This window comes from Pleurodeles waltl, chromosome 3_1, assembly GCF_031143425.1.
Source record: "Pleurodeles waltl isolate 20211129_DDA chromosome 3_1, aPleWal1.hap1.20221129, whole genome shotgun sequence".
Classification (NCBI taxonomy): Eukaryota; Metazoa; Chordata; class Amphibia; order Caudata; family Salamandridae; genus Pleurodeles; species Pleurodeles waltl.
The window spans coordinates 94,257,238-94,280,915 of record NC_090440.1 but is presented as its reverse complement, the minus strand read 5'-3'; the positions used below and the strand labels follow the sequence as shown (position 1 = coordinate 94,280,915).

The following is a 23,678-nucleotide window of genomic DNA, read 5'->3' as shown; positions in this document are numbered from 1 at the left end:
GGGATCTCTTCAGCGCTGCAGGCAGGCAAGGGGGGGATTCCTCGGGGAAACCTCCACTTGGGCAAGGGAGAGGGACTCCTGGGGGTCACTTCTCCAGTGAAAGTCCGGTCCTTCAGGCCCTGGGGGCTGCGGGTGCAGGGTCTCTCCCAGGCGTCGGGACTTTGGATTCAAAGAGTCGCGGTCAGGGGAAGCCTCGGGATTCCCTCTGCAGGCGGCGCTGTGGGGGCTCAGGGGGGACAGGTTTTTGTACTCACTGTCTTAGAGTAGTCCTGGGGTCCCTCCTGAGGTGTTGGATCGCCACCAGCCGAGTCGGGGTCGCCGGGTGCAGTGTTGCAAGTCTCACGCTTCTTGCGGGGAGCTTGCGGGGTTCTTTAAAGCTGCTGGAAACAAAGTTGCAGCTTTTCTTGGAGCAGGTCCGCTGTCCTCGGGAGTTTCTTGTCTTTTCGAAGCAGGGGCAGTCCTCAGAGGATGTCGAGGTCGCTGGTCCCTTTGGAAGGCGTCGCTGGAGCAGGATCTTTGGAAGGCAGGAGACAGGCCGGTGAGTTTCTGGAGCCAAGGCAGTTGTCGTCTTCTGGTCTTCCTCTGCAGGGGTTTTTCAGCTAGGCAGTCCTTCTTCTTGTAGTTGCAGGAATCTAATTTTCTAGGGTTCAGGGTAGCCCTTAAATACTAAATTTAAGGGTGTGTTTAGGTCTGGGGGGTTAGTAGCCAATGGCTACTAGCCCTGAGGGTGGGTACACCCTCTTTGTGCCTCCTCCCAAGGGGAGGGGGTCACAATCCTAACCCTATTGGGGGAATCCTCCATCTGCAAGATGGAGGATTTCTAAAAGTTAGAGTCACCTCAGCTCAGGACACCTTAGGGGCTGTCCTGACTGGCCAGTGACTCCTCCTTGTTATTCTCATTATTTTCTCCGGCCTTGCCGCCAAAAGTGGGGCCTGGCCGGAGGGGGCGGGCAACTCCACTAGCTGGAGTGTCCTGCTGGGTTGGCACAAAGGAGGTGAGCCTTTGAGGCTCACCGCCAGGTGTGACAATTCCTGCCTGGGGGAGGTGTTAGCATCTCCACCCAGTGCAGGCTTTGTTACTGGCCTCAGAGTGACAAAGGCACTCTCCCCATGGGGCCAGCAACATGTCTCGGTTTGTGGCAGGCTGCTAAAACTAGTCAGCCTACACAGATAGTCGGTTAAGTTTCAGGGGGCACCTCTAAGGTGCCCTCTGTGGTGTATTTTACAATAAAATGTACACTGGCATCAGTGTGCATTTATTGTGCTGAGAAGTTTGATACCAAACTTCCCAGTTTTCAGTGTAGCCATTATGGTGCTGTGGAGTTCGTGTTTGACAAACTCCCAGACCATATACTCTTATGGCTACCCTGCACTTACAATGTCTAAGGTTTTGTTTAGACACTGTAGGGGTACCATGCTCATGCACTGGTACCCTCACCCATGGTATAGTGCACCCTGCCTTAGGGCTGTAAGGCCTGCTAGAGGGGTGTCTTACCTATACTGCATAGGCAGTGAGAGGCTGGCATGGCACCCTGAGGGGAGTGCCATGTCGACTTACTCGTTTTGTTCTCACTAGCACACACAAGCTGGCAAGCAGTGTGTCTGTGCTGAGTGAGAGGTCTCCAGGGTGGCATAAGACATGCTGCAGCCCTTAGAGACCTTCCTTGGCATCAGGGCCCTTGGTACTAGAAGTACCAGTTACAAGGGACTTATCTGGATGCCAGGGTCTGCCAATTGTGGATACAAAAGTACAGGTTAGGGAAAGAACACTGGTGCTGGGGCCTGGTTAGCAGGCCTCAGCACACTTTCAATTGTAAACATAGCATCAGCAAAGGCAAAAAGTCAGGGGGCAACCATGCCAAGGAGGCATTTCCTTACACATATCCTTGGCACTGAAGCCTCTAATCTCTGCCTGCTCTCAGATGTATCACCTGATTTCTATGTACCTCTAATTGTAAATATGTGTAATTGAACGTGAATAAATGTAAAGCTGTGTAATGTAAATAATGCGAACGTGTAAAGTAAAAATAACATACACTGCTCCACTAACTTGTTCCCACGCCGCGTTCACGTCCCAGGTCCTGCGGTCTGGGTTATCCGGCTTGCGACGGACACAATAGTGTTCCAACTGCAGCATCCATGCTTGAGGTGAACTTCCTTTTAGACAGACAGTATTCGGTGTAAAGCCCGCCTGGTAGACATATTTTAGCTATAGCAGAATCCTGCATATTAAATACATTAGTGTAAGTTTGAGGGAGGAGGTAAGCATCAAGGTGTGGGTCAAGAACAGGAGACCATGTAATCAGACCTGTTGGGGTAGGGTGAAGAGTGACACGAGGAAGGGGTTTTGGACCGTCAGTAAAAGAAGTTAAGGAGACGGACATGATCGAATGTAGTGTCCAGAAAAAGATAGGCACTGAATCTTAAGAAACTCTATTGTAGGAGGCCATGGGGTAGATGTTCATGATACGCCTGGTCCTTGTCTACTACTGAGTATCTATGCAAGTGAATATATTCTGAAGCAGATGTCACCTGCCTTCCCTGTAGGCATCAAAGCACTGCTGGTTTCACCAGTTCTTCAACCGGTGCCGCAGCAAAGCCAGTGAAAGCCATGGAAGGCTGCTGTTTGACTTATTAAGTGGCATCGCTGACTGTATCATTATTGGAGAGTGCGTAATGTGTCTTAGTCTGTCAGAGCGACATAAAGATAAGCATCCTGCATCACAGAACATGAAGCCTCACTACTGCCTCACAGAGAAGACTCTGCTAGTCCAGCATGTTTGTAATGTTCCTGGTGAGGTCTATTTAGACAACAAGGAGCTGGGCCCGTAAATATATTAAGCAGCCACTCTGCATCTCCAAAACACAGCTCCAAAAACACATTATCCTGTCCTTGGGCCTTGGTGCTATTTTACTATGGCTTAGGGACAGAGGAGTAGAGAAGGACTGCAAACACCACATGATAAAAACAAAAAAAGAAAGGATAAAAATAAACCAAACCCAAACAAAAACATTTTTTTCTATTTCTTTTGTATTCAGTATCTTTATTGGATGGTTATTACTACTCTAGAGGTAGCATCCCAAATAATAACACCCCAAAGAAAGTTTTTACAACCATCCTGTAACCTTCTAAGCTGCCCACGTTCAAAGCACATCAAATGGTCCTTAGGGGGCATATTGTCCCTCTAGGGTAACAAAAGAGCGAACTAGAATAAGATCATATCAGTCCAATCAGACAGATAGGTATGTATATCACACAGCCTTAAAAATTAGTACGAAACAGCAGCCAGGTGCCTTCAGGTACCAGCCTTTTAAGAAATTGTTTTTATTAACATTTTAGCACAACCAGCATCATGCACATGAAGCAGGTGTACATTTTAGGATCCCATAAGTGTATAGGATACTGTAGTAGTCCTGTCCAGATGTTCTCCCCTTGCCCATTGCTCAACAACAGCCAGGTGCCTTCATGTACCAGCCTTTGCAGACCCTTCACCTAAAACCTCCATGTGACCTCTAGAAACTAATCACTGGCAGGATACAGATGCGAGAACCAATAATTCATGTGCCTCCCACCCCACATGGGTGCAACATGGAAGCTTCTTACCTAATTGTACTTGGGTTCCTCTTCACTATCTGCAGTTCCAGTAGTATGTGCACACTTAAGTGGCATCTCTCAGACAGCGGCTCTGGTAATCAATTGTTGCTGTTTTTTAATTACCAGTTGGACCTGGAGTGCCCTTTGCATGGAATCTTATATCATTCACCACTTCGACCAAGGCTGCAGAATCAACACTTAGCAGCTTTGTTTTCAGATGACTCCAGATCAGTCCCTATTTCCACAGTTCTTTCAAGAAAGGAGACCCCCCCCCTCCCCCGCCAACATTTGTATTTGGGCAGCTCTCAGCATTTTCTGACTGCTTAGTTTTAGATGCCAGTAGCATTAGGAGGATGTGAACACTCTCTGTTGTGGATGCTAGCCGTAAATGACTGCACAGATGATTTCACTGCCACCATCTTTTTGCCTAAGGTATCATGTTCGTGTTGTGTGGCTCCTGAAGTCCTCCATCGCTTCTTCCATAGCATTTACTGTGGCCTCAATGTTCTTGTTGGACTGCTGCAGGTGTCTGGTTATTCTGAGTGCATCGCTTGTCCTTTTGTCAGCCATGCTTAGCTGCCTGAGATGGCTCAAGTTCTCTTAATCTGGGGCCAACAAACTGTCCCTAATTTTGAGTAGCCTGGCCTATGGCTCATTCAGTAGTACAGAAAGTGTGTTTTAGGGAGCAAAATCAGAAACCAGATTCTCCTTCTGCTGCCCATCAGGTAACAGATTCTTCAACTCTTCTAGTGCTATCAGAGGCACTAGAAGAGTCGAGGAATCTATTTCCTGATTGACGGCAGCAGGAGATCTCTGGATGCTGCTAAAACCAGGGCCACAAGAGCCCCTCTCTTTCAGTTCCCCTCAAGCACTATATTTTCAGATACATAGTCCAGCTGCACATCATTTTATCACTTTCTCTGTTGTTTCCTCATGCTTGTGGCTGGGCTTGGGAATCAATGGGCTAAAACCTGAGCATGTAATCTATTCCCCTTGTGACTACTGCTCCTGCCACTCCTGCTCCCTGACACCTCCCAAACCTGAGTCATGGCCACAGAAAGGCAGCATCATCTCATGAAGGCCCAGGATACAGCGGCCATCCTGCTGCCGCAACTGGCAGAGCTGTCCTTTTTAATGTTTTCATTAATTCAATACTGAATTATCTTTAATGGTGATGTTCACAGATAACAAAGTGGCACATTAAACCTTGAATCTGGGAAGAGAGGACCTAATTTATGGTTCAAAGGGCCATATGTACTAAAGCATTTTTCCATAGACACAGAATGGGTAAAACCCCTTGGTACATCTGGCCCAAAGTTCTTTATTAGTTTTCAATGTAAAAAAAACAAAAAATGGAAGGGGTGTCGTAGCACCCACCTAACCTATAAGGACAAACAGGCAACAAACCACCCTTCCCCCTCTAGAGGACCTAATTTAAAGGAAGGCTCTCAGGGTTCCAGGTCAGTAGGTACAAACTGAAACATGAGAAAAGCCTTCCAGCAACCCCCTCTCTGTTATACCTTCCCACTACACATCACTTCTGTCCTTTCACTCCTGCAGCTCAGAAGATTACTGGTCCAAGAAGCTCCTCATCCACCTTCAATAAATATCACAATTGTTGAACCAAAGGGCCTCTATATAAACCCTACTCCCAGATGTGCCCCCATCTTTCTTGAGGTGTACAGCACCTTGGTTTCCTCCTTGATAGCCACACTCACATATATATATGCATGCATACACACATATGGCTGAGGGGTTTTCACTGTAAGTGGAATATAAAAGCTTTGTGGGGGATTTAAAGTCACATGGAGTTGGGTAGTAGTGGATTTGTGTGGATTATACTGCATGTGGGATATGAACGTTTTGTGGAGGATCTAAGGTCACGTGGAATTGAGTTATCGTTGGTTTGACGGGTCTGATGGGACCAGTAGTGGTGTCCAGCCGGGAGAGCTTGGATGAGGCTTTCATTTTGTACATAGATATGGGTAGCTGAGACAAACCTGTTTTACTTAGTAAACATAGCAAGGTCACTGTCGAAGAGCCCCCTCCTTTTCGTTACTGGGGACAGTTTTTCACCAATGCTGCCAAAGATTTGGGTATATGAGTGAAGGGTCCTTGGAGAGGAAGATTGCGACCAATAAGGCAGAACCCATTGTTGCACATGGATTTCTGGACTTTGGCTTCCACAGCAAAAGTCATCCTTCCCTGGAATGCAATTTATTTATTTAGGTATTACATTAACTTTGCATTGTGCATTCCATTTACATTGCAACTCCATGGGCACTAGGGTGCTTTCAGTGTTAAAGCGCTGAAACATATAGAGTAGGTGCTGAAAAGGGACAGAAAATTGGATTCACTTGGTTTTGGCTATTGCTGCGTTGACAACCTTTTCGGGCAGAATTTGTTTGCCAGCATTATGAGAGGCTGAATCAAGAACTAAAAGGATGAGCACATTAAAACCTCCTTCATTCCAGATGTTTATTAGCTTGTCGTACAGTCAACTGAGTGGTTTTAGGAACCTCAAATGGCGTGGAGGCCAGATTGGAAATTGTCCGGCGCGTGGTGTGGATGCACTTGATGCTGTTCTTGCAACTCTCTTACTGCCTTATTGGGTTTTAGCCACTTTGGTATTGTCCCACGTTGCTAAGGTTGTGATAGATGTTAAACAGGAGCTCCAGGGAAGAGCTGTGTTTCTTTCTCAGCATATTATCGTTCTCTTGAACAGCCCAGAATCACTGTTGGATAGGATCTGCCACTCCCGACACCATTTGTGAGGGCCAGCTTCTGAAGTCTTACATGTGAACTCTACAGCCTTGCATGAAACCATACTGCAACATTATGCTGATACCCACATGGAGGTTCTGAGCGTTTTGAAATGTGTGTTTCTTCATCATGGGGTAGTCTTAGATATTCAAAAATATTAGGATATCGCTGCCTATCTATAGGATGCCATGAAGATATTTTCATGATATTAATTTACATCATTTGCGCCAAAGTCATAATGTGCAGCAGGTTCTGCAGTGCTCCCCATCTGGATGCCTGAGCCCTTTGCATCTGTACGGAGCAGTTAGCAGATTTGCTCGCCAGTGACCAAGGAGAAGAATTGGTCACTTCACGACCAGTTAATCAGCGGCTTTCTTGCCGGATAGCTCATTGGTATGGCACGTCCATGAAGCCTTTAGTTTTCTCTAAGCTGACATGCCACACAGAAGGCATTGTCTTTTTTTGACAGTTCTGCTTCCGGCTCCCATGCTAGTAAAGGGTTTCGAAAGATGAAACCTGAAGGGTGTTGGATTGAAAAACAGTTAAATTGAAGACCTGTGTGAGAGGCTTTAACAAGCAGCCCACGGCAGCAACAACATCCGCATTACTACTAGTCCGGTTCCCAGAAGCAAACGGAGGAGCAGAGTATAAATTACAGGAAACAAATACCCTTCAGCAGTGCTGGCAAAGGCCACAGTCGCTAGAAGGCATTTACTTCACTCTGCTATTAAGCATCCTGGTGGAAAGAAGAATGTCGGACCGTCTGACTAGAACAAAAGACAAATAGTTGGTAGATATTGTACAGATTTGTGAGTTGGCCTTAGACTTCCCTCCCAGGAAAACGAAATCGCTTTTTATCGATCAGCTGGTAGGGAAGATCCAACTTTCAGTTCATAAAAGGGTGATAGAGAAACTTCCAGGACACCTGGGGAACGAAGGAACATATTCTGGCTACTTTTCTTCTGAAGCACACTGGTCTATGGTGCAGATTTTAACCAATTTTCAGATTCATTGATAACAAACTTGCAAAGAAAAGGAGACTTTTGGTAAGATGATGAGGAGTAAATCCTCGTGTGGCTCGAGATACTGGTCCTTTGGTACCATAGGTTAGAGCCTTGCCTGTTTGCCTTCATTTTACATTTAGGCAATCTTGTATCATCCCCATTTCCATTGCTGGAGAGGATAGTGTTATTCATTTCTTACTGCCAATATGCTTTTTTGGGGAAGTGCTCTGCCTATATATACGTAGCCATTCCTTGTTGAATCATCCTGCTTTCCAACTTCAGATTTTCTGTTTGGTCTTCTCTGTTTGCAGCCCACCTTTTGGAACCTTCTTCATAAGAACACCTCCGATTTTTCAATTTCCTGAAATCACATTTGTTTTCCTAAGTCTTTTAATAGTGCATTCTCTTGAAAGACAGTTACTAAAGAGCGACGTTAACTGAGATATCGCGGTCATCTGCCTCTTACGACGAGGCATGAAGCTACCCTCATGGTGCTATGCACTTCAGTCCATCAAGGTTTCAGCTAATGCTCTTGGGGGCTGGGCTAAGTTTACAATAGCTTCTTATGTCCTATTTTGAACTGTTTCTCTTGAATTTGCAGAAGTGAGCTTCTTTTTATCCCCATGGTAGCCTACAGGCCTGTTTTTAATGTGTTCACATTGTAGCTTTTGTCCTTTTTTAAACTGTTCATCCTATATTTGCTTTCATGAGATACACTTTTGTAAAGGTTTTAATCAAATCAACTACTACTACTTCCATTAATGTATTTATAATACTTATCCAAGAGAGTAATCCTGTATTGTATTTAATGCTCCCGTAGTATAGTCACATACCTTTGGATGCCAGTCGTCTTGCTCCTTTGCTTGTAAAGGGTATCAAACAGTATGAAACTGTTTCTGCCATCTGTTAAAAGCACTTGTAAACACCACAGTTTTCAGAGCCCCTGCATTGACTGTCAGCAGCCAAACCAGTAGAGTTCGGTCCTGTGTCTATCACAACAACCCACTGCCAGCCCGCACCACTTTTGACTCCCATATTCCACTAAAACAAATGCAGAATGCAATGTTTATTCGTCAGACTCCCTTCCCTCTACGAATGCCACGGTACAAAATTTCATAGAAATGGCGGCAACTTTTTTTTAGTTTTAAGTGCACAGCTGTAGAACGTGCCATCACCAGCTCACTGATGTACTCTTTAAAAAAAAAAAAAAAAAGTCCTTGCTATTCCCAGAGCATGGATCATTTGTACAGCGCTCCCATCCAAATAGCTTGTTCTTTCCATTTGTAAAGAGGACAGACACATGCCATAAGATGTGATCTGGCATGAAAATTCACTCAATAACCTCAGCCTTCAGTTGATAGTGGTTGACAAAGCTCATGAGCGAAACACATTTTCAGAGTCTCTTGTGGCTTGTTTTTGGATACTTTATAAAATTGCACTCTTCCCAATTGCCGGACAAAGAAAAGACATTTACAGATCAGACTTGGCTCTATGTTTTTCCTTTGAATCACTGGATGTTCATGTTTTTCATGTTGCTAGATTCCAAGTACCCCAATCCATGTGGAACAGATCTTTTAGACTCCATGGAAGAACATTAACTTGTTTGTATGGTTCTGTTTTTCAACAGCCCTCACATAGAAATGGGCCTTGATGGGGTGGAGATATTCACAAACTCCTCAGGTAGTCATCATGAACTGCGGAAAGCTGACCGGAGAGTGGATTTGGTGAAGTCCACAACAGCAAAGGTAGAGCATTCAAGTCATCTTCTTTCATTTTAGAAGTGGTGTTTTAATTGTTAATGATTGTATGACATAGTACGCTATTAAAAGTGAGGCTTTGATACGCAAATGTTTGTTAAAAATTATTCAGCATGTTTGTAGTGTTGGTGTTCTATACCAGGGGTCTCCAACCTTTTCTGTTATAAGAGCTGTAAAAAGCTGGCTCTGTACATACTATAGCAAAATGAGATATAGGGCCTGATTCTAACTCTGGAGGACGGTGTTAAACCGTCCCAAAAGTGGCGGATATACCACCTACCGTATTACGAGTTCCATAGGATATAATGGACTCGTAATACGGTAGGTGGTATATCCGCCACTTTTGGGACGGTTTAACACCATCCTCCAAAGTTAGAATCAGGCCCATAGTGTGCACAGAGTCCAGGGGTTCCCCAGAGGTTTAACAGAGGCTAAAGTAGATAATACTAATGCTCTCTTTTGTGGTAGTGTGATCGAGCAGTTAGACTTATCAGAGTGTACTGCAAAGCATTTGTTGTACACTCTCAGGTAATAGAAGAAGCACATACTCAATGACTTAACTCCAGACCAATGGTTTTTATATAGCAAAAATATATGTTCTTAATTTATTTATAGAACCACAAGATTCAAGTTGCAGGTAGGTACTTCAATAGATTCGCATTTTACACATATATCAATAGCACTTTGTTTGAAATCGATAAGTTATACTGTTTTTGAAATATTGGCAATTATCTGTTTTAAAAGTTGACACTGCAATTTTCAGAAACAGTTCCTGGGGGGAAGAAAAGTTAGTAAAATTTACAGGTAAGTACTTGACTTACAGTTCCAGTCTCTGGGGGTTAGGAAGTCCACAGGTTGGGATTCAAGTTAACCCCAAACACCCACCACCAGCAACACGGGGCGGGCCGGGTGCAGAGATCAAAGTTGAGGCAAATTTAACATGGGCTCCTATGGAGACTGGGGGCACTCGGTTTCAGAACTGCAATGATTCTCTAGGACGGGACCCCAAGGGTCACTCAGATGCTGTAGAATAGGTCCAGGGGGTCGATTCGGGTAAACCACAGGCTGAACGGGGGGGGGGTGTCTGCTGAAAGAAGCTGCACCGGAGGTCGGGTTCTACAAGGCCTGGGGGCTGCGGGTGCAGTGTGTCTTTAGGCGTCAGATATCTTGGTCCGGATCTTTCGCGGTCAGGGGGGTCCTCGGGATTCCCTTTGCAGGCGTCGTCGTGGAGAGGTCAACCCAGGGTGGGCACTTACTCAGAATTGCCTGGGGATCATCTCTAGCTGGTTGGGCCACCTGGACACGGGCCGTGGGCATCAGGTGCAGAGTGGTCAGGACTCATGCATTCGAAGTGAGGCTTGAATCCTTGGTTGTTGTTTCTTCTTGGACAGGGCTGCTGTCCAATGTAGTTCTTGGTCCTTTTGGGTGCAGGGCAGTCCTCTGGAACTTGGCAGAGGTCGCTGGTCCCGCTGGTTGCGTCGCTGTTCTTGTGCAGGTTCTTTGAAGCAGGAGACAGGCCGGTAGGGCTGGGGCCAAATCAGTTGTCGTCTTCCTTCTTCGCTGCTGGGGTTTCAGCTATGCAGTCCTTTTTCTTCTTGTCAGGTCGCCAGGAATCTGACGATTTAGGTTCAGGGGAACCCTTAAATCCTGGATTATGGGGCATTTCAGGGGTCAGAGGGCAGTAGCCAATTACTACTGTCCCTGAGGGTGGCTACATCCTTCTTGTGTCCACTCCCTTCAGGGAGGGGAACACAAACCTAACCCTATTGGTCCCTGTCCTCCAAACCAAGAAGGAGGATTCTGCAGGGAGGGGGTCACCACAGCTCTGGACACCTTAGGGGGTGGTCCTAGCTGCGGTGGTCACTACTCCCTGTTTTCCCTAATTTTCCTGCCGTACTTGCCACCAAAAGTGGGGCTTTGTCCGGGGGGCATGCAACTCCACTAGCTGGAGTACCCTGAGGCACTGTAACCCGATGCGTGAGCCTTTGAGGCTCATCGCCAGGTGTTATAGTTCCTGCAGGGCGGAGGTGTGAAGCACCCCCACCCACGACAGGCTTTGTTTCTGACCACCGAGAGCACAAAGGCTCACATCCCATGTGGTCAGAAACTTGTCTGAAACTGGCAGGCTGGCACAGACCGGTCAGTCCTGTGCTAGCAGTTTGGCCAACACACAGGGGGCATCTCTAAGATGCGCTCTGGGTTCTTTTTTCAATAAATCTCACACTGCCATCAGTGGGGGTTTATTGTGCTGAGAAGTTTGATATCAAACTTCCCAGTATTCAGTGAAGTCATTATGGAGCTGTGGAGTTCATAATGACAAACTCCCATACCATATACTTAATATGGCTACACTGCACTTATAGTGTCTAAGAATGGACTTAGACACTGTAGGGGCATATTGCTCATGCAGCTATGCCCTTACCTGTGGTATAGTGCACCCTGCCTTATGGCTGTAAGGCCTGCTAGATGGGTGACTTACCTATGCCACAGGCAGTGGTTGGTGGGCATGGCACCCTGAGAGGGGGTGTCATGTCGACTTTGCTGTTTTCTCCCCACCAGCATACACAAGCTGCAAAGGCAGTGTACATGTGCTTGGTGAGGGGTCCCTCAGGGTGGCATAATACATGCTGCAGCCCTTGGGGACCTTCCCTGGCCACAGGGCCTTAGGTACCATGGGTACCTTTTACAAGGGACTTAACTGTGTGCCATGGGTGTGCCAATTGCAGAAACAAAGGTACAGATTTTTTGGAAAAACACTGGTGCTGGGGCCTGGTTAGCAGGCTCCCAGCGCACTTTCATTCAAAGTTGGCATCAATATCAGGCAACAAGTGTTTTTTTTGGGGGGGGAAGGGGTAACCATGCCAACAGTGGCACTTTCCTACAAGAGCTACTTATGTTCAATGAAAATCATATTGAGCTACTAATATTATTATTAGTGCGGTAATAGTGGCCATATAAGACAAGATTACATTGGTGGCCACCCCATGCAAAATTACCAGTGCTTCAGGCAAGATTCTCCACAGTAATGTCAAAATGGCTTGATCACTTTGAATGCATCTACAGAGTTAACGCATGATGGCTATAGCTGCAGTATCACTGGCACCAAGGTAATGATTTTAGTAATACATCTCCCCATCCCCCATGATTTACCACTCGGGTATCAGATTTTAAAAAAGTTTGGAAATCAGGTCATTGGTCTTCAAACATTAGCTATGTTTATGAGTTAGACACTCATTTGTCTTGAATACGCACTTTTCAGTTTTGGGATGCATATATTAATTAAACCGAGCAAAAGGTTCTAGTTTAGTTGGATGGGCTCAACACAGGAGAGGTACTTACAGGTAACCGGAGCGCTACCAGTAGCTCACGAGCTACTCGTTGGAGAAGCCTGTTCCATATGATTCTGAGCTATCTTCTGCCTTTCTTGCCTTTCCCATAACAAAGCCAAAAATATAACAGCTCTACAGCAATCCAGTATGCACTATGCCACTGCTGTTCTGACATGTATTGTAGAATTTGAGTAAAATTGGTTCAGTTGAATGTAGCCTGGGCATGAGCAAAAATAATTGTTCTGCAAACGTTACATTGTGATATTTATTTTTTACAACAGTTTTATATAGCACAGGCAGGTTTTGTGGCACTGTACAACAATATGGGATTTACATACAAGGGTAAAACATAAACCCATTCAGAATACTATACTACATAAGCTTAGGGGATAGTTCCAGAGTATATAAATTTAAGATAATTAAAAAAATATGCCCGTACAAAGTGTTGGTGTGTCCTTTGCAAGATCAAAGGTTTATCCATAGGAAACACAGTTAACTGTATGTATTTTGACATGAGAATATGTAAGATCTAAGGTAGAATATATTATTTAACTAAAATAAAGAGCAACTATTGTGTTTACCAAAACGAATGCAGGTTATTTCGCTAACGGAAAAACAGTGAGCAGACCAGAGCTAACGAGAGGCTGTCTTTTTAACAATGGAAGGTTAAACATGGTTATATGTTAGGTTAGTGGGGGGTCTCTGAAAGTATCTGTGTTAAAATGATTAGGGATACTTGAGCCCTGCTTTACCATCTCTCATGAGAGAGCTATGGGTGTTCTTTCGATATGGGTGAAACTGAATCTTAAGATGGAGGTGTTGACTATTGATTTGGGCAGTCCTGCTTAGCAGGCTTTGTTTGTTAAAGACTGCTTGAGATATTTTTATTTTTATTTGGTTAACGTTTGTAATAATAATTTAGCTAACTCTTCTTTTTTTTTTTTTTGAGGAGTTGTTTCAGTTACCTTGAGTTTGAAGCCAATTGGGTCAGGTGCCACGCATCAACCAAAATATTTGCCCTGTGGGGACTTTATTAGCAAATTAGGGGATAAGTATGAGGAGTTGGGCCATAAGGTCACTGGCAATCAAGAGGGTCTTCTTGACAATAGAGGGAGAGAGTTGAGGTATTTAAGGACCTACTATACCCACTTTTAGGAGGTGAGGGCGGGCTCCCATTATTGATTATATATATTTGCCACAAGGAACCTTTTTCAGTAGCTCTCTAAAGGCGCAATGGAGAAACCACAATGGGAGACGAAGCAACAGGGGGGGCACAATTCACTGGCTATAGAAAGGCATTTCCCTGTGCAGAAGGACAAACCCCATGCAGGATGGGCTGAAATTACCAGACACTCAAGAGATGGTTTTAGACTGGTTTGGTTTTTGAAGGACCCAAAGGTTACGCTCAGTATCTTTCTAAAAAACATAATTTGCCAGCATTTATGGATTGACTGATAGAGGACAGTGAAGAGGTCTTATCAGCATTTAAGTGTATGTATTAAGAATAATTTGCTGAAACCCATTCAGCCAGCCCATGATTGTCCACAATGGTTGGACGAGCACTGCTCTGCTGCCATTCGCTGCCTAAGGAAGGCAATCTCTGTGTATCCTATATATCAGTGCTTTCAGGGAGGCTAGGAAGCTCTACAAATGTACTCTCAAGTGTAGAAAGAACGTTCTGCATAAAAGGGACTGGGAACAGAAATAATAGCAAAGTGTTCTGAGACACTGTCATTAAGGATACTGCGGCAAATCCGCTTTTGGTTTGTAATATCTCTGGTTTGGATTGGGTTAAGCACATTGCCACTATTTACCATGTAGTGGAGGATAAGACATGCAGTGATTAACTATGGGCCATCTGGAAAACTCTCCCCCCCCCCCCCCCCCCCCCCCCCTTCAGACTTCCTTATTGGAAGTGGAGGAAGCTATCAGACATAGATCGCTTGGTAAAGCTCCTGGGCCAGATGGGATACCAATGGACCTTTTTAAGCGCAACATTAAAGTCTGGGGTCCTCTGCTTACAAATTTGTTTAATAACTCCTTGTGTAGCAGGATTCCGGGCTCTTGGGTACTCTCAATAATTGTCCCAGTTTTAAAAAAGGGGGCCATGGATCGCCCAAATGTTTTCACCTGATCTTTGTTATTGATAGCACTGTAAAGATTCTGGAGAGCGTAATCTTTAATTGAGATTGTGGGCTAGTCCTAGTAACATTCTGTCCCCATATCAGTATGGCTTTCGGCCAGACCTAGGTACTTTGGAACAATGCCTGAACCTACATTTGTTTGTGGACAAGTGTGCCATTGTCCCAGAGTTACTATACGCTGACTATACTATTTTAATGGCAAGGACTCCAAGAATAATTTTATGCACTTTGGTAGAGTCCTTTGTTTACTTTATGGGGAGTTTAGATTTGTCAACAAATTGTTGGAAATCTTATATAATGTCATGTGGCCCAGGGAAGAGGCATATGATGTCCCTGCCAATAAGTAATCATTCTTTGAGTTGTGTGCAAAACTTAAGCTATCTTTATGTTCCATGTGATTTGGCAGGTTCTTGGCAGACTCCGTTTAACTCCTCTCAAACTAAATTATGTAGAGCGGCGGGAGCCTTAATCTCTCCCAGAAAGCAGGTAGGGGGCTTAATTATTATTAATATTATAAGCTGGCGGCTACCCACACAGGGTTTAGCAGCACTGAGAGATGAGTAGGGTGATGTCAGAGATTTCTAAATCAAAACAGCTATGTTTTCAGCTGTTTTCGAAAAGTGGTCAATGAAGTACAGCTTCTCAAAAGATGCGGAAGGGCATTCCAAAGATTAGGGGCCAGGTAAGTGGAAGAAATCCCCCCCCGCCACCCTTCCCCCAACCCCCTATGCAGGTACATTTGATTCTTAGAACAGTGCATAGGGAAAGATTGCTGGAATGTAGGGAGCAAGCTGGCTGATAAGATCTTGTCAAACCATGGAGGTATTGGGGGCCCGCGCCTGATCTTGCTTTGTGTATGAAGCACAGGGCTTTGAATTGGATCAATTTCTTCTCCTTAAGCCAGTGCAACTCCCAAGGAAAGGGGGAGAATGCACTTTTTCTGAGTCTGAAAAGCAGCCTGGTCACTGAGTTTTGGACTACTTGTCATGGAGGCATTATCGGTTCCCAAGTAAAGAACATTGCCATAATCCAGTCTAGATAAAATAAGTGCCTGGAAGACTGTCCTTTGGGCTGAGAACGGAAGAATCCATAATATTTTTTGCAGCCATTTCAGGACGGTAAAACGGGTAGAAGCCACTTTTACAACCTGGGGCTTCATGGATAACTCTTCATCCAACAGGAAGCTGAGGTTCTTCACTTTATGGCCTGGAGCATGAAGACCGCCGAGGTTTTCAGGCCAGTGTTGTGGGTCCCATAGGGACAGATTGTTTCTAAGAACCAATACTTCGGCCTTATTTCCATTGAGTCTGAGAGACTCCGTATTCATCTATGAGACGACTCGACTCAGGAAGGACTTTAAGGCCTCAGGGTTGTACTTCTGAGTGACTGACAAAGAGAATATGATTTGAGTGTCATCCGCGTAAGGAAATAAGGCCACGCCAAAGCTTTTTAACCAGGTTGGCCAAGGGGTGGACATAGATATTAAATAAAGCAAGGCTTGGGGAAACCCTGAGGTGAGGGCATATTGTGTGGCGGAGGCATTAGCTGAGGTGACCAACGAAAGTGTGATCTTTCAAGAAGGATACCATCCAGGCCAAGGCTGTGCCTTGGAGACCTAGGATAGCCAGTCTCTCCAACAACTTGACGTGTGACACAGTATTGAAAGTAGCGCTGAGGTCGAGTAGAATCAATGCTGCTGTCTTGCCGCTGCTGTCTTGCCATTATCCAGGAGTCACCTGACGTCTTCTGTAATTCCTAGAAGGGTGGATTCAGTACTGTGGCCAGCTCTGAACCCCGCCTGAGAGGAGTGTAGTGCGTTTTGGCACTCCACAAATGCAGAGAGTTGTCTGTTCACGTTTTCCATATTTTTGGCAAGAATGGGAACCATAAAAATCGGTCTTTAATTGGACCAATTGGAGGGGTCCAAACTAGGCTTCTTCAGGAGGGGCAAGACCAAGGCATGCTTCTAAGGTTGAGGAATGTACCCTGCCTGTAAGGAAGAATTGAGAATTCCAATCAGGAGCTGTAGAATGTCGGGGTGCAGAGTGATGAGTTTGGCTGGGGGAAGAGGATCTGTGGGGGAGACTGATCTTATAGATTGTGCCAGCGACATAAATACCTGTAAATCCATCATGTCCCATGAGTTAAGTTTTCGATAGACTGATGTTGTGACAGGTATTAAGCGGATTAGTGGGGGTAGTGACTCAGGTGATGGGGGGCCTCAAAAGCAGGGGGTGGCAGATTATTACAAAACTGAGACGCATCCTTCCCACCCGCCTTTAGTAAATATTGAATGCCCTGCACCGTTTTGTTTAAAAAAAAAAAAAAAAAAACGCCAATGCCTCGCACTGACACTGGGACAGTAGTTGAGAAGGAGCAACATTATTAGGGTCAGAGATTTCTTGCATTCTCCTAGAAAGCATTTTGGGACACTTTTGCTGAGCTGATTTGAGAAGGAGGCTCGAGAAGCTCTTCAGAGCCCATAGTCGTTTTTTAGTGCCCTTTTATATTTGTGGTTAGTGTCTGCATCATAGGTCCACCTCCAGGCTCTCTCTAGACCCTTGCATCCACCCGAAGTGCCACAGCAAATCATGGGGCAGGAGGATGAGTCCCAACTGGATGAGTGACTTTGGTTGGCAGGACAGTATCTAATGAATCCTGCAGCCAGGTTTCAATCCCATGCTGATCAAGCTCAGCCACCTGTGTTGAATTGGGCATTGTGTTCTTCAGTTGGCATTTGAGGGTTGAGGTGTCCAGCCTCGACCAGGCCCTAGTCTTGAGCTGTGGTCTGTCCTTTTCTCTACATGGAGTTGGACCGGTCCAGGCAGAGAAAGGTACAGCATGGTGATCTGACCACAACAATGGCACTGTGGAAGCAGTAGCAAGGTTTTTAAAATTCGAGAAGATTAGATCCAGAAGGTGGCCTGCTTTATACGCTAGAGTGGAATTAATAAGATTCAGGTTCAGGGCTCTAAGATCTTCAGTCAAGCACTGACCATGGCTACAGAGACTATCCTCTAGATCATGGGTACTCCCACAGATTTTCCCAGGGGACAAAATGTTGGTTTGTGATGTCACAGAGGGCCGCATTGATGCCAACAGGGTGGTGGCCATGGTTGGGAGAGAGGGATGGTTTGGGGGTATTTTGGAGGTAGGGTGGGTTTAGGAGAAGCAAAGCATATCCATCTAGTGGCTGAATTGCACAATGTGAAACCAGAAAACCTGGGATTAATCCCGGCTTCCCCACTTTGCAAAATTGTGTGACCCTAGGCAATTGTTTTTTTTCCCACTTTCCCACCATTATCACATATAAGAGGACTGTAAATGCAGGACTCCTGGATGCGCTCTGTACGAAACCTCCTCCTGTATTTGATTTAATAAACTATAATGTCGTTCATGCAAAATAGTAACCTAGTCCACCCAAAGGGTCACATAACTTACTCGCTTCTTGGTTCACTGTTGGCATTGTTGCTTGGTGAAGAAAGAATCAATGTGTTCGATGGCATCTGTCGCTGTAGATACGCATGTTTTGCATAGCTCGCCATCTGGTGTTAGGTCGGAGTGTTACAAGTTGTTTTTCTTCGAAGAAGTCTTTCGAGTCACGGGAACGAGTGACTCCTCCTTTTGTCTCCATTGCGCATGGGCGTCGACTCCATCTTCGATTGTTTTTTTTCCGCCATCGGGTTCGGACGTGTTCCTGTCGCTCCGAGTTTCGGAACGGAAAGATAGCTAATTTCGGAAGATTTTCGTCGGTATTGTTGCGTTCGGGATCGGCGTAGTTAGATTCAACACCGCATCGAAGATCGAAGAGCTCCGGTGCCCTTCGGGGTAGTTTTTCGATCCCCCATCGGGGCCTGGTCGGCCCGACCGCGTGCAGAAGAACGCCGATGGAACGGACCCCGTTCCGTTTCTGTCCCAAATGCCACAACAAATACCCCTATACAGACCAACACTTGGTCTGTAACCTGTGCCTGTCACCTGAGCACAGTGAAGACACCTGCGAGGCCTGTCGTGCGTTCCGGTCCCGAAAAACACTCCGAGACCGTCGAGCCAGAAGACTTCAAATGGCGTCCGCGCCGACAGCCCACCGAGAGTTCGAGGAACAAGAAGAGGAAGAAACCTTTTCGATCCACGAATCGAACTCCGAGGAATTCGATGACCCACGAACCGTGAGTAAGACGTCGAAAGCCACTCATAAGAAGATTGACAAGGCCCAGGGGACGCCACTGCCACCAGGCCATGGCTCGACCCATAAATTCGGTGACCGACCGTCGGCACCGAAAAAGGCCCAAACAGTGCCGAGACCGTCCAACTCCGGTCGAGACACCGGCACGCAGCCTTCTCGGGACCGAGAAAGTGCTGGAGACAAGCATCGACACCGAGATAGCGGTGTAGACACAGCTCGACGCCGAGACAGCGGCACCGACGAAGATCGACGCCGAGAGGTTTCGGCCCCGAAAAAGAAAAAAGTCACCTCGGAGCCGAAAAAAGATGCAGACAGGGTTTCGGTGCCAAAACAACCTGCAACCGACCCAGTTTCAGGCTCTTATACACAGGAGCAATCACTAACCTCCCAAATGCGAAAGCATAGGTTTGAGGAAGAGCTGCAATCAACCGATGTAGACCATACGCAAAAGCGTATTTTCATACAGGAGGGGACAGGAAAAATAAGCACCCTTCCCCCTATTAGAAGAAAGAGAAGATTGGAGTTCCAAACTGAACAAACACCACAAACAAAGGTGGTGAAAAAGGTTACTCCACCACCCTCTCCTCCACCTGTAATTAACGTCTCACCAGCACAAACTCCATCACATTCCCCAGCTCACACCACCATGAGCCAGGGTGACCAGGATCAGGACGCATGGGACTTATACGACGCCCCAGTGTCAGATAACAGTCCGGAGGCATACCCTACGAAGCCATCTCCACCAGAGGACAGCACTGCGTATTCTCAAGTGGTGGCTAGAGCAGCACAATTTCACAATGTAAGCCTCCACTCAGAACAGGTCGAGGATGACTTTTTATTCAACACCCTCTCCTCCACCCACAGCTCCTACCAAAGCCTGCCTATGCTCCCTGGTATGCTCCGGCACGCAAAAGAAATCTTTAAGGAGCCGGTCAAAAGTAGGGCAATCACACCAAGAGTGGAAAAGAAGTATAAGGCGCCTCCTACAGACCCGGTTTTCATCACTACACAGCTGCCACCAGATTCCGTAGTTGTGGGAGCAGCTAGGAAAAGGGCCAACTCCCACACATCTGGGGATGCACCACCCCAAGATAAGGAAAGCCGCAAGTTCGATGCGGCTGGAAAGAGAGTCGCAGCACAGGCTGCAAACCAGTGGCGCATCGCTAACTCCCAAGCACTACTTGCGCGCTATGACAGAGCCCATTGGGATGAGATGCAACACCTCATTGAACATCTACCCAAGGACCCACAAAAGAGGGCAAAGCAAGTGGTTGAGGAAGGTCAGAACATTTCAAACAACCAGATACGCTCCTCCATGGACGCAGCAGACACAGCTGCAAGAACTATTAATACATCTGTGACCATCAGAAGGCATGCATGGCTACGAACGTCTGGGTTTAAACCAGAGATACAGCAGGCAGTTCTCAATATGCCATTCAATGAAAAAGAACTGTTCGGTCCAGAAGTGGACACGGCGATAGAAAAACTTTAAAAGGACACGGACACTGCTAAAGCCATGGGCGCACTCTACTCCCCGCAGAGCAGAGGAAACTACAACACCTTCCGCAAAACACCCTTTAGAGGGGGGTTTCGGGGTCAGGCCACACAAGCCAGCACCTCACAGGCAACACCGTCCAGTTACCAGGGACAGTACAGGGGAGGCTTTCGGGGCCAATACAGAGGAGGGCAATTCCCTAGGAATAGGGGAAAATTTCAAAGCCCCAAAACCCCTACAACTAAGCAGTGACTCACATGTCACTCATCCCCTCCACACAACACCAGTGGGGGGGAAGAATAGGTCATTATTACAAAGCATGGCAGGAAATCACTACAGACACTTGGGTTCTAGCAATTATCCAACATGGTTATTGCATAGAATTTCTACAATTCCCTCCAAACATACCACCAAGAGCACAGAATTTATCAAAACATCATTCCGAGCTCCTGGAGACAGTAGTTCAAGCACTATTGTAAAAGAATGCAATCGAATTAGTACCAAACACACAAATAAACACAGGAGTTTATTCACTGTACTTCTTAATACCAAAGAAGGACAAGACGCTAAGACCAATCCTAGACCTCAGAATAGTAAACACATACATCAAATCAGACCACTTTCACATGGTCACACTACAAGAAGTGTTACCATTGCTAAAACTACACGACTACATGACGACCTTAGATCTCAAAGACGCGTATTTCCATATACCAATACATCCATCGCACAGGAAATACCTAAGGTTTGTATTCAAAGGAATACATTACCAATTCAAAGTATTGCCTTTCGGTTTAACAACAACACCAAGAGTCTTTACAAAATGTCTAGCAGTAGTCGCTGCACACATCAGAAGGCAGCAAATACATGTATTCCCGTATCTAGACGACTGGCTAATCAAGACCCATTCGTTAGCAAAGTGCTCACACCACACAAATCAAATCATACAAACCCTCTACAAACTAGGGTTCACCGTCAACTTCGCAAAATCAAACATCCTGCCGTGCAAGGTACAACAGTACCTAGGAGCCATAATAAACACAACAAAAGGAGTAGCCACTCCAAGTCCACAAAGAATTCAAAATTTCAACAACATCATACAACGCATGTATCCAACACAAAAGATACAAGCAAAGATGATATTACAACTCCTAGGCATGATGTCTTCATGCATAGCCATTGTCCCGAACGCAAGACTGCACATGAGGCCCTTACAACAGTGCCTAGCATCACAATGGTCACAAGCACAGGGTCACCTTCTAGATCTGGTGTTAATAGACCGCCAAACTTACCTCTCGCTTCTATGGTGGGACAATATAAATTTAAACAAAGGGCGGCCTTTCCAAGACCCAGTGCCACAATACGTAATAACAACAGATGCTTCCATGACAGGGTGGGGAGCACACATCGATCAACACAGCATACAAGGACAATGGAACGTACATCAAACAAAACTGCATATAAATCACCTAGAACTGCTAGCAGTTTTTCAAGCACTAAAGGCTTTCCAACCAATAATAGTTCACAAATACATTCTCGTCAAAACAGACAACCTGACAACAATGTATTATCTAAACAAGCAAGGGGGGACACACTCAACGCAGTTGAGCCTGTTGGCACAAAAGATATGGCATTGGGCAATTCACAACCAAATTCGCCTAATAGCACAGTTTATCCCAGGGATTCAGAATCAACTCGCAGACAATCTCTCTCGAGATCACCAACAGGTCCACGAATGGGAAATTCACCCCCAAACTCTGAACACTTACTTCAAGCTCTGGGGAACACCTCAAATAGACTTGTTTGCGACAAAAGAGAACGCAAAATGCCAAAACTTCGCATCCAGATACCCACACAGGCAGTCCCAGGGCAATGCCCTATGGATGAACTGGTCAGGGATATTTGCCTACGCTTTTCCTCCTCTCCCTCTCCTTCCTTATCTGGTAAACAAACTCAGTCAAAACAAACTCAAACTCATATTAATAGCACCAACTTGGGCAAGGCAACCTTGGTACACAACGCTGCTAGACCTATCCGTAGTACCCCACATCAAATTGCCCAACAGGCCGGATCTGTTAACACAACACAACCAACAGATCAGACACCCAGATCCAGCATCGCTGAATCTAGCAATCTGGCTCCTGAAATCCTAGAATTCGGACACTTACAACTTACCCAAGAGTGTATGGAAGTCATAAAGCAAGCCAGAAGGCCATCCACTAGGCACTGCTATGCAAGTAAATGGAAGAGGTTTGTTTGCTACTGCCATATTAATAAAATCCAACCACTACACGCAACTCCGAAGGATGTAGTGGGTTACTTGCTTCACTTACAAAAATCTAACCTAGCTTTCTCTTCCATTAAAATACACCTTGCAGCAATATCTGCATACCTGCAGACTACCTATTCAACTTCCCTATATAGGATACCAGTCATTAAAGCATTCATGGAGGGCCTTAAGAGAATTATACCACCAAGAACACCACCTGTTCCTTCATGGAACCTAAATGTTGTCCTAACTAGACTTATGGGTCCACCTTTTGAACCCATGCACTCCTGCGAAATACAGTTCCTAACCTGGAAGGTTGCATTTCTCAACGCCATTACTTCCCTAAGAAGAGTAAGCGAGATTCAGGCGTTTACAATACAAGAACCTTTTATACAACTACACAAGAATAAGGTCGTCCTAAGGACTAATCCTAAATTTTTACCAAAGGTTATTTCACCGTTCCATCTAAATCAAACAGTGGAACTTCCAGTGTTCTTCCCACAGCCAGATTCCGTAGCTGAGAGGGCACTACATACATTAGATGTCAAAAGAGCATTAATGTATTACATTGACAGAACAAAGAACATCAGAAAGACTAAACAACTATTTATTGCATTCCAAAAACCTCATGCAGGAAACCCAATATCAAAACAAGGTATAGCCAGATGGATAGTTAAATGCATCCAAATCTGCTACCTTAAAGCTAAACGACAGCTGCCCATTACACCAAGGGCACACTCAACCAGAAAGAAAGGTGCTACCATGGCCTTTCTAGGAAACATCCCAATGCAAGAAATATGTAAGGCAGCCACATGGTCTACGCCTCGCACATTCACCAAGCACTACTGTGTAGACGTGTTATCCGCACAACAAGCCACAGTAGGTCAAGCCGTATTAAGAACATTGTTTCACACTACTTCCACTCCTACAGGCTGAGCCACCGCTTTTGGGGAGATAACTGCTTACTAGTCTATGCAAAACATGCGTATCTACAGCGACAGATGCCATCGAACTGAAAATGTCACTTTCCCAGTGTACATCTGTTCGTGGCATCCGTCGCTGTAGATTCGCATGTGCCCACCCGCCTCCCCGGCAGCCTGTAGCAGTTCGGAAGTTACCTTCAACTATTTGTATAT

General features: G+C 45.7%; 1 protein-coding gene across 1 annotated transcript in view; it reads left to right on the top strand.

The window, feature by feature from the left end:
* The window catches only part of NADSYN1 (NAD synthetase 1), a 154,966-nt gene that overhangs the window by 25,797 nt on the left and 105,491 nt on the right, over positions 1-23,678 (top strand). The window contains exon 8 of the mRNA XM_069221909.1: positions 8,990-9,107. Coding sequence (XP_069078010.1) covers positions 8,990-9,107 — 118 coding nt within the window. The remainder of the gene's footprint in view (positions 1-8,989; positions 9,108-23,678) is intronic.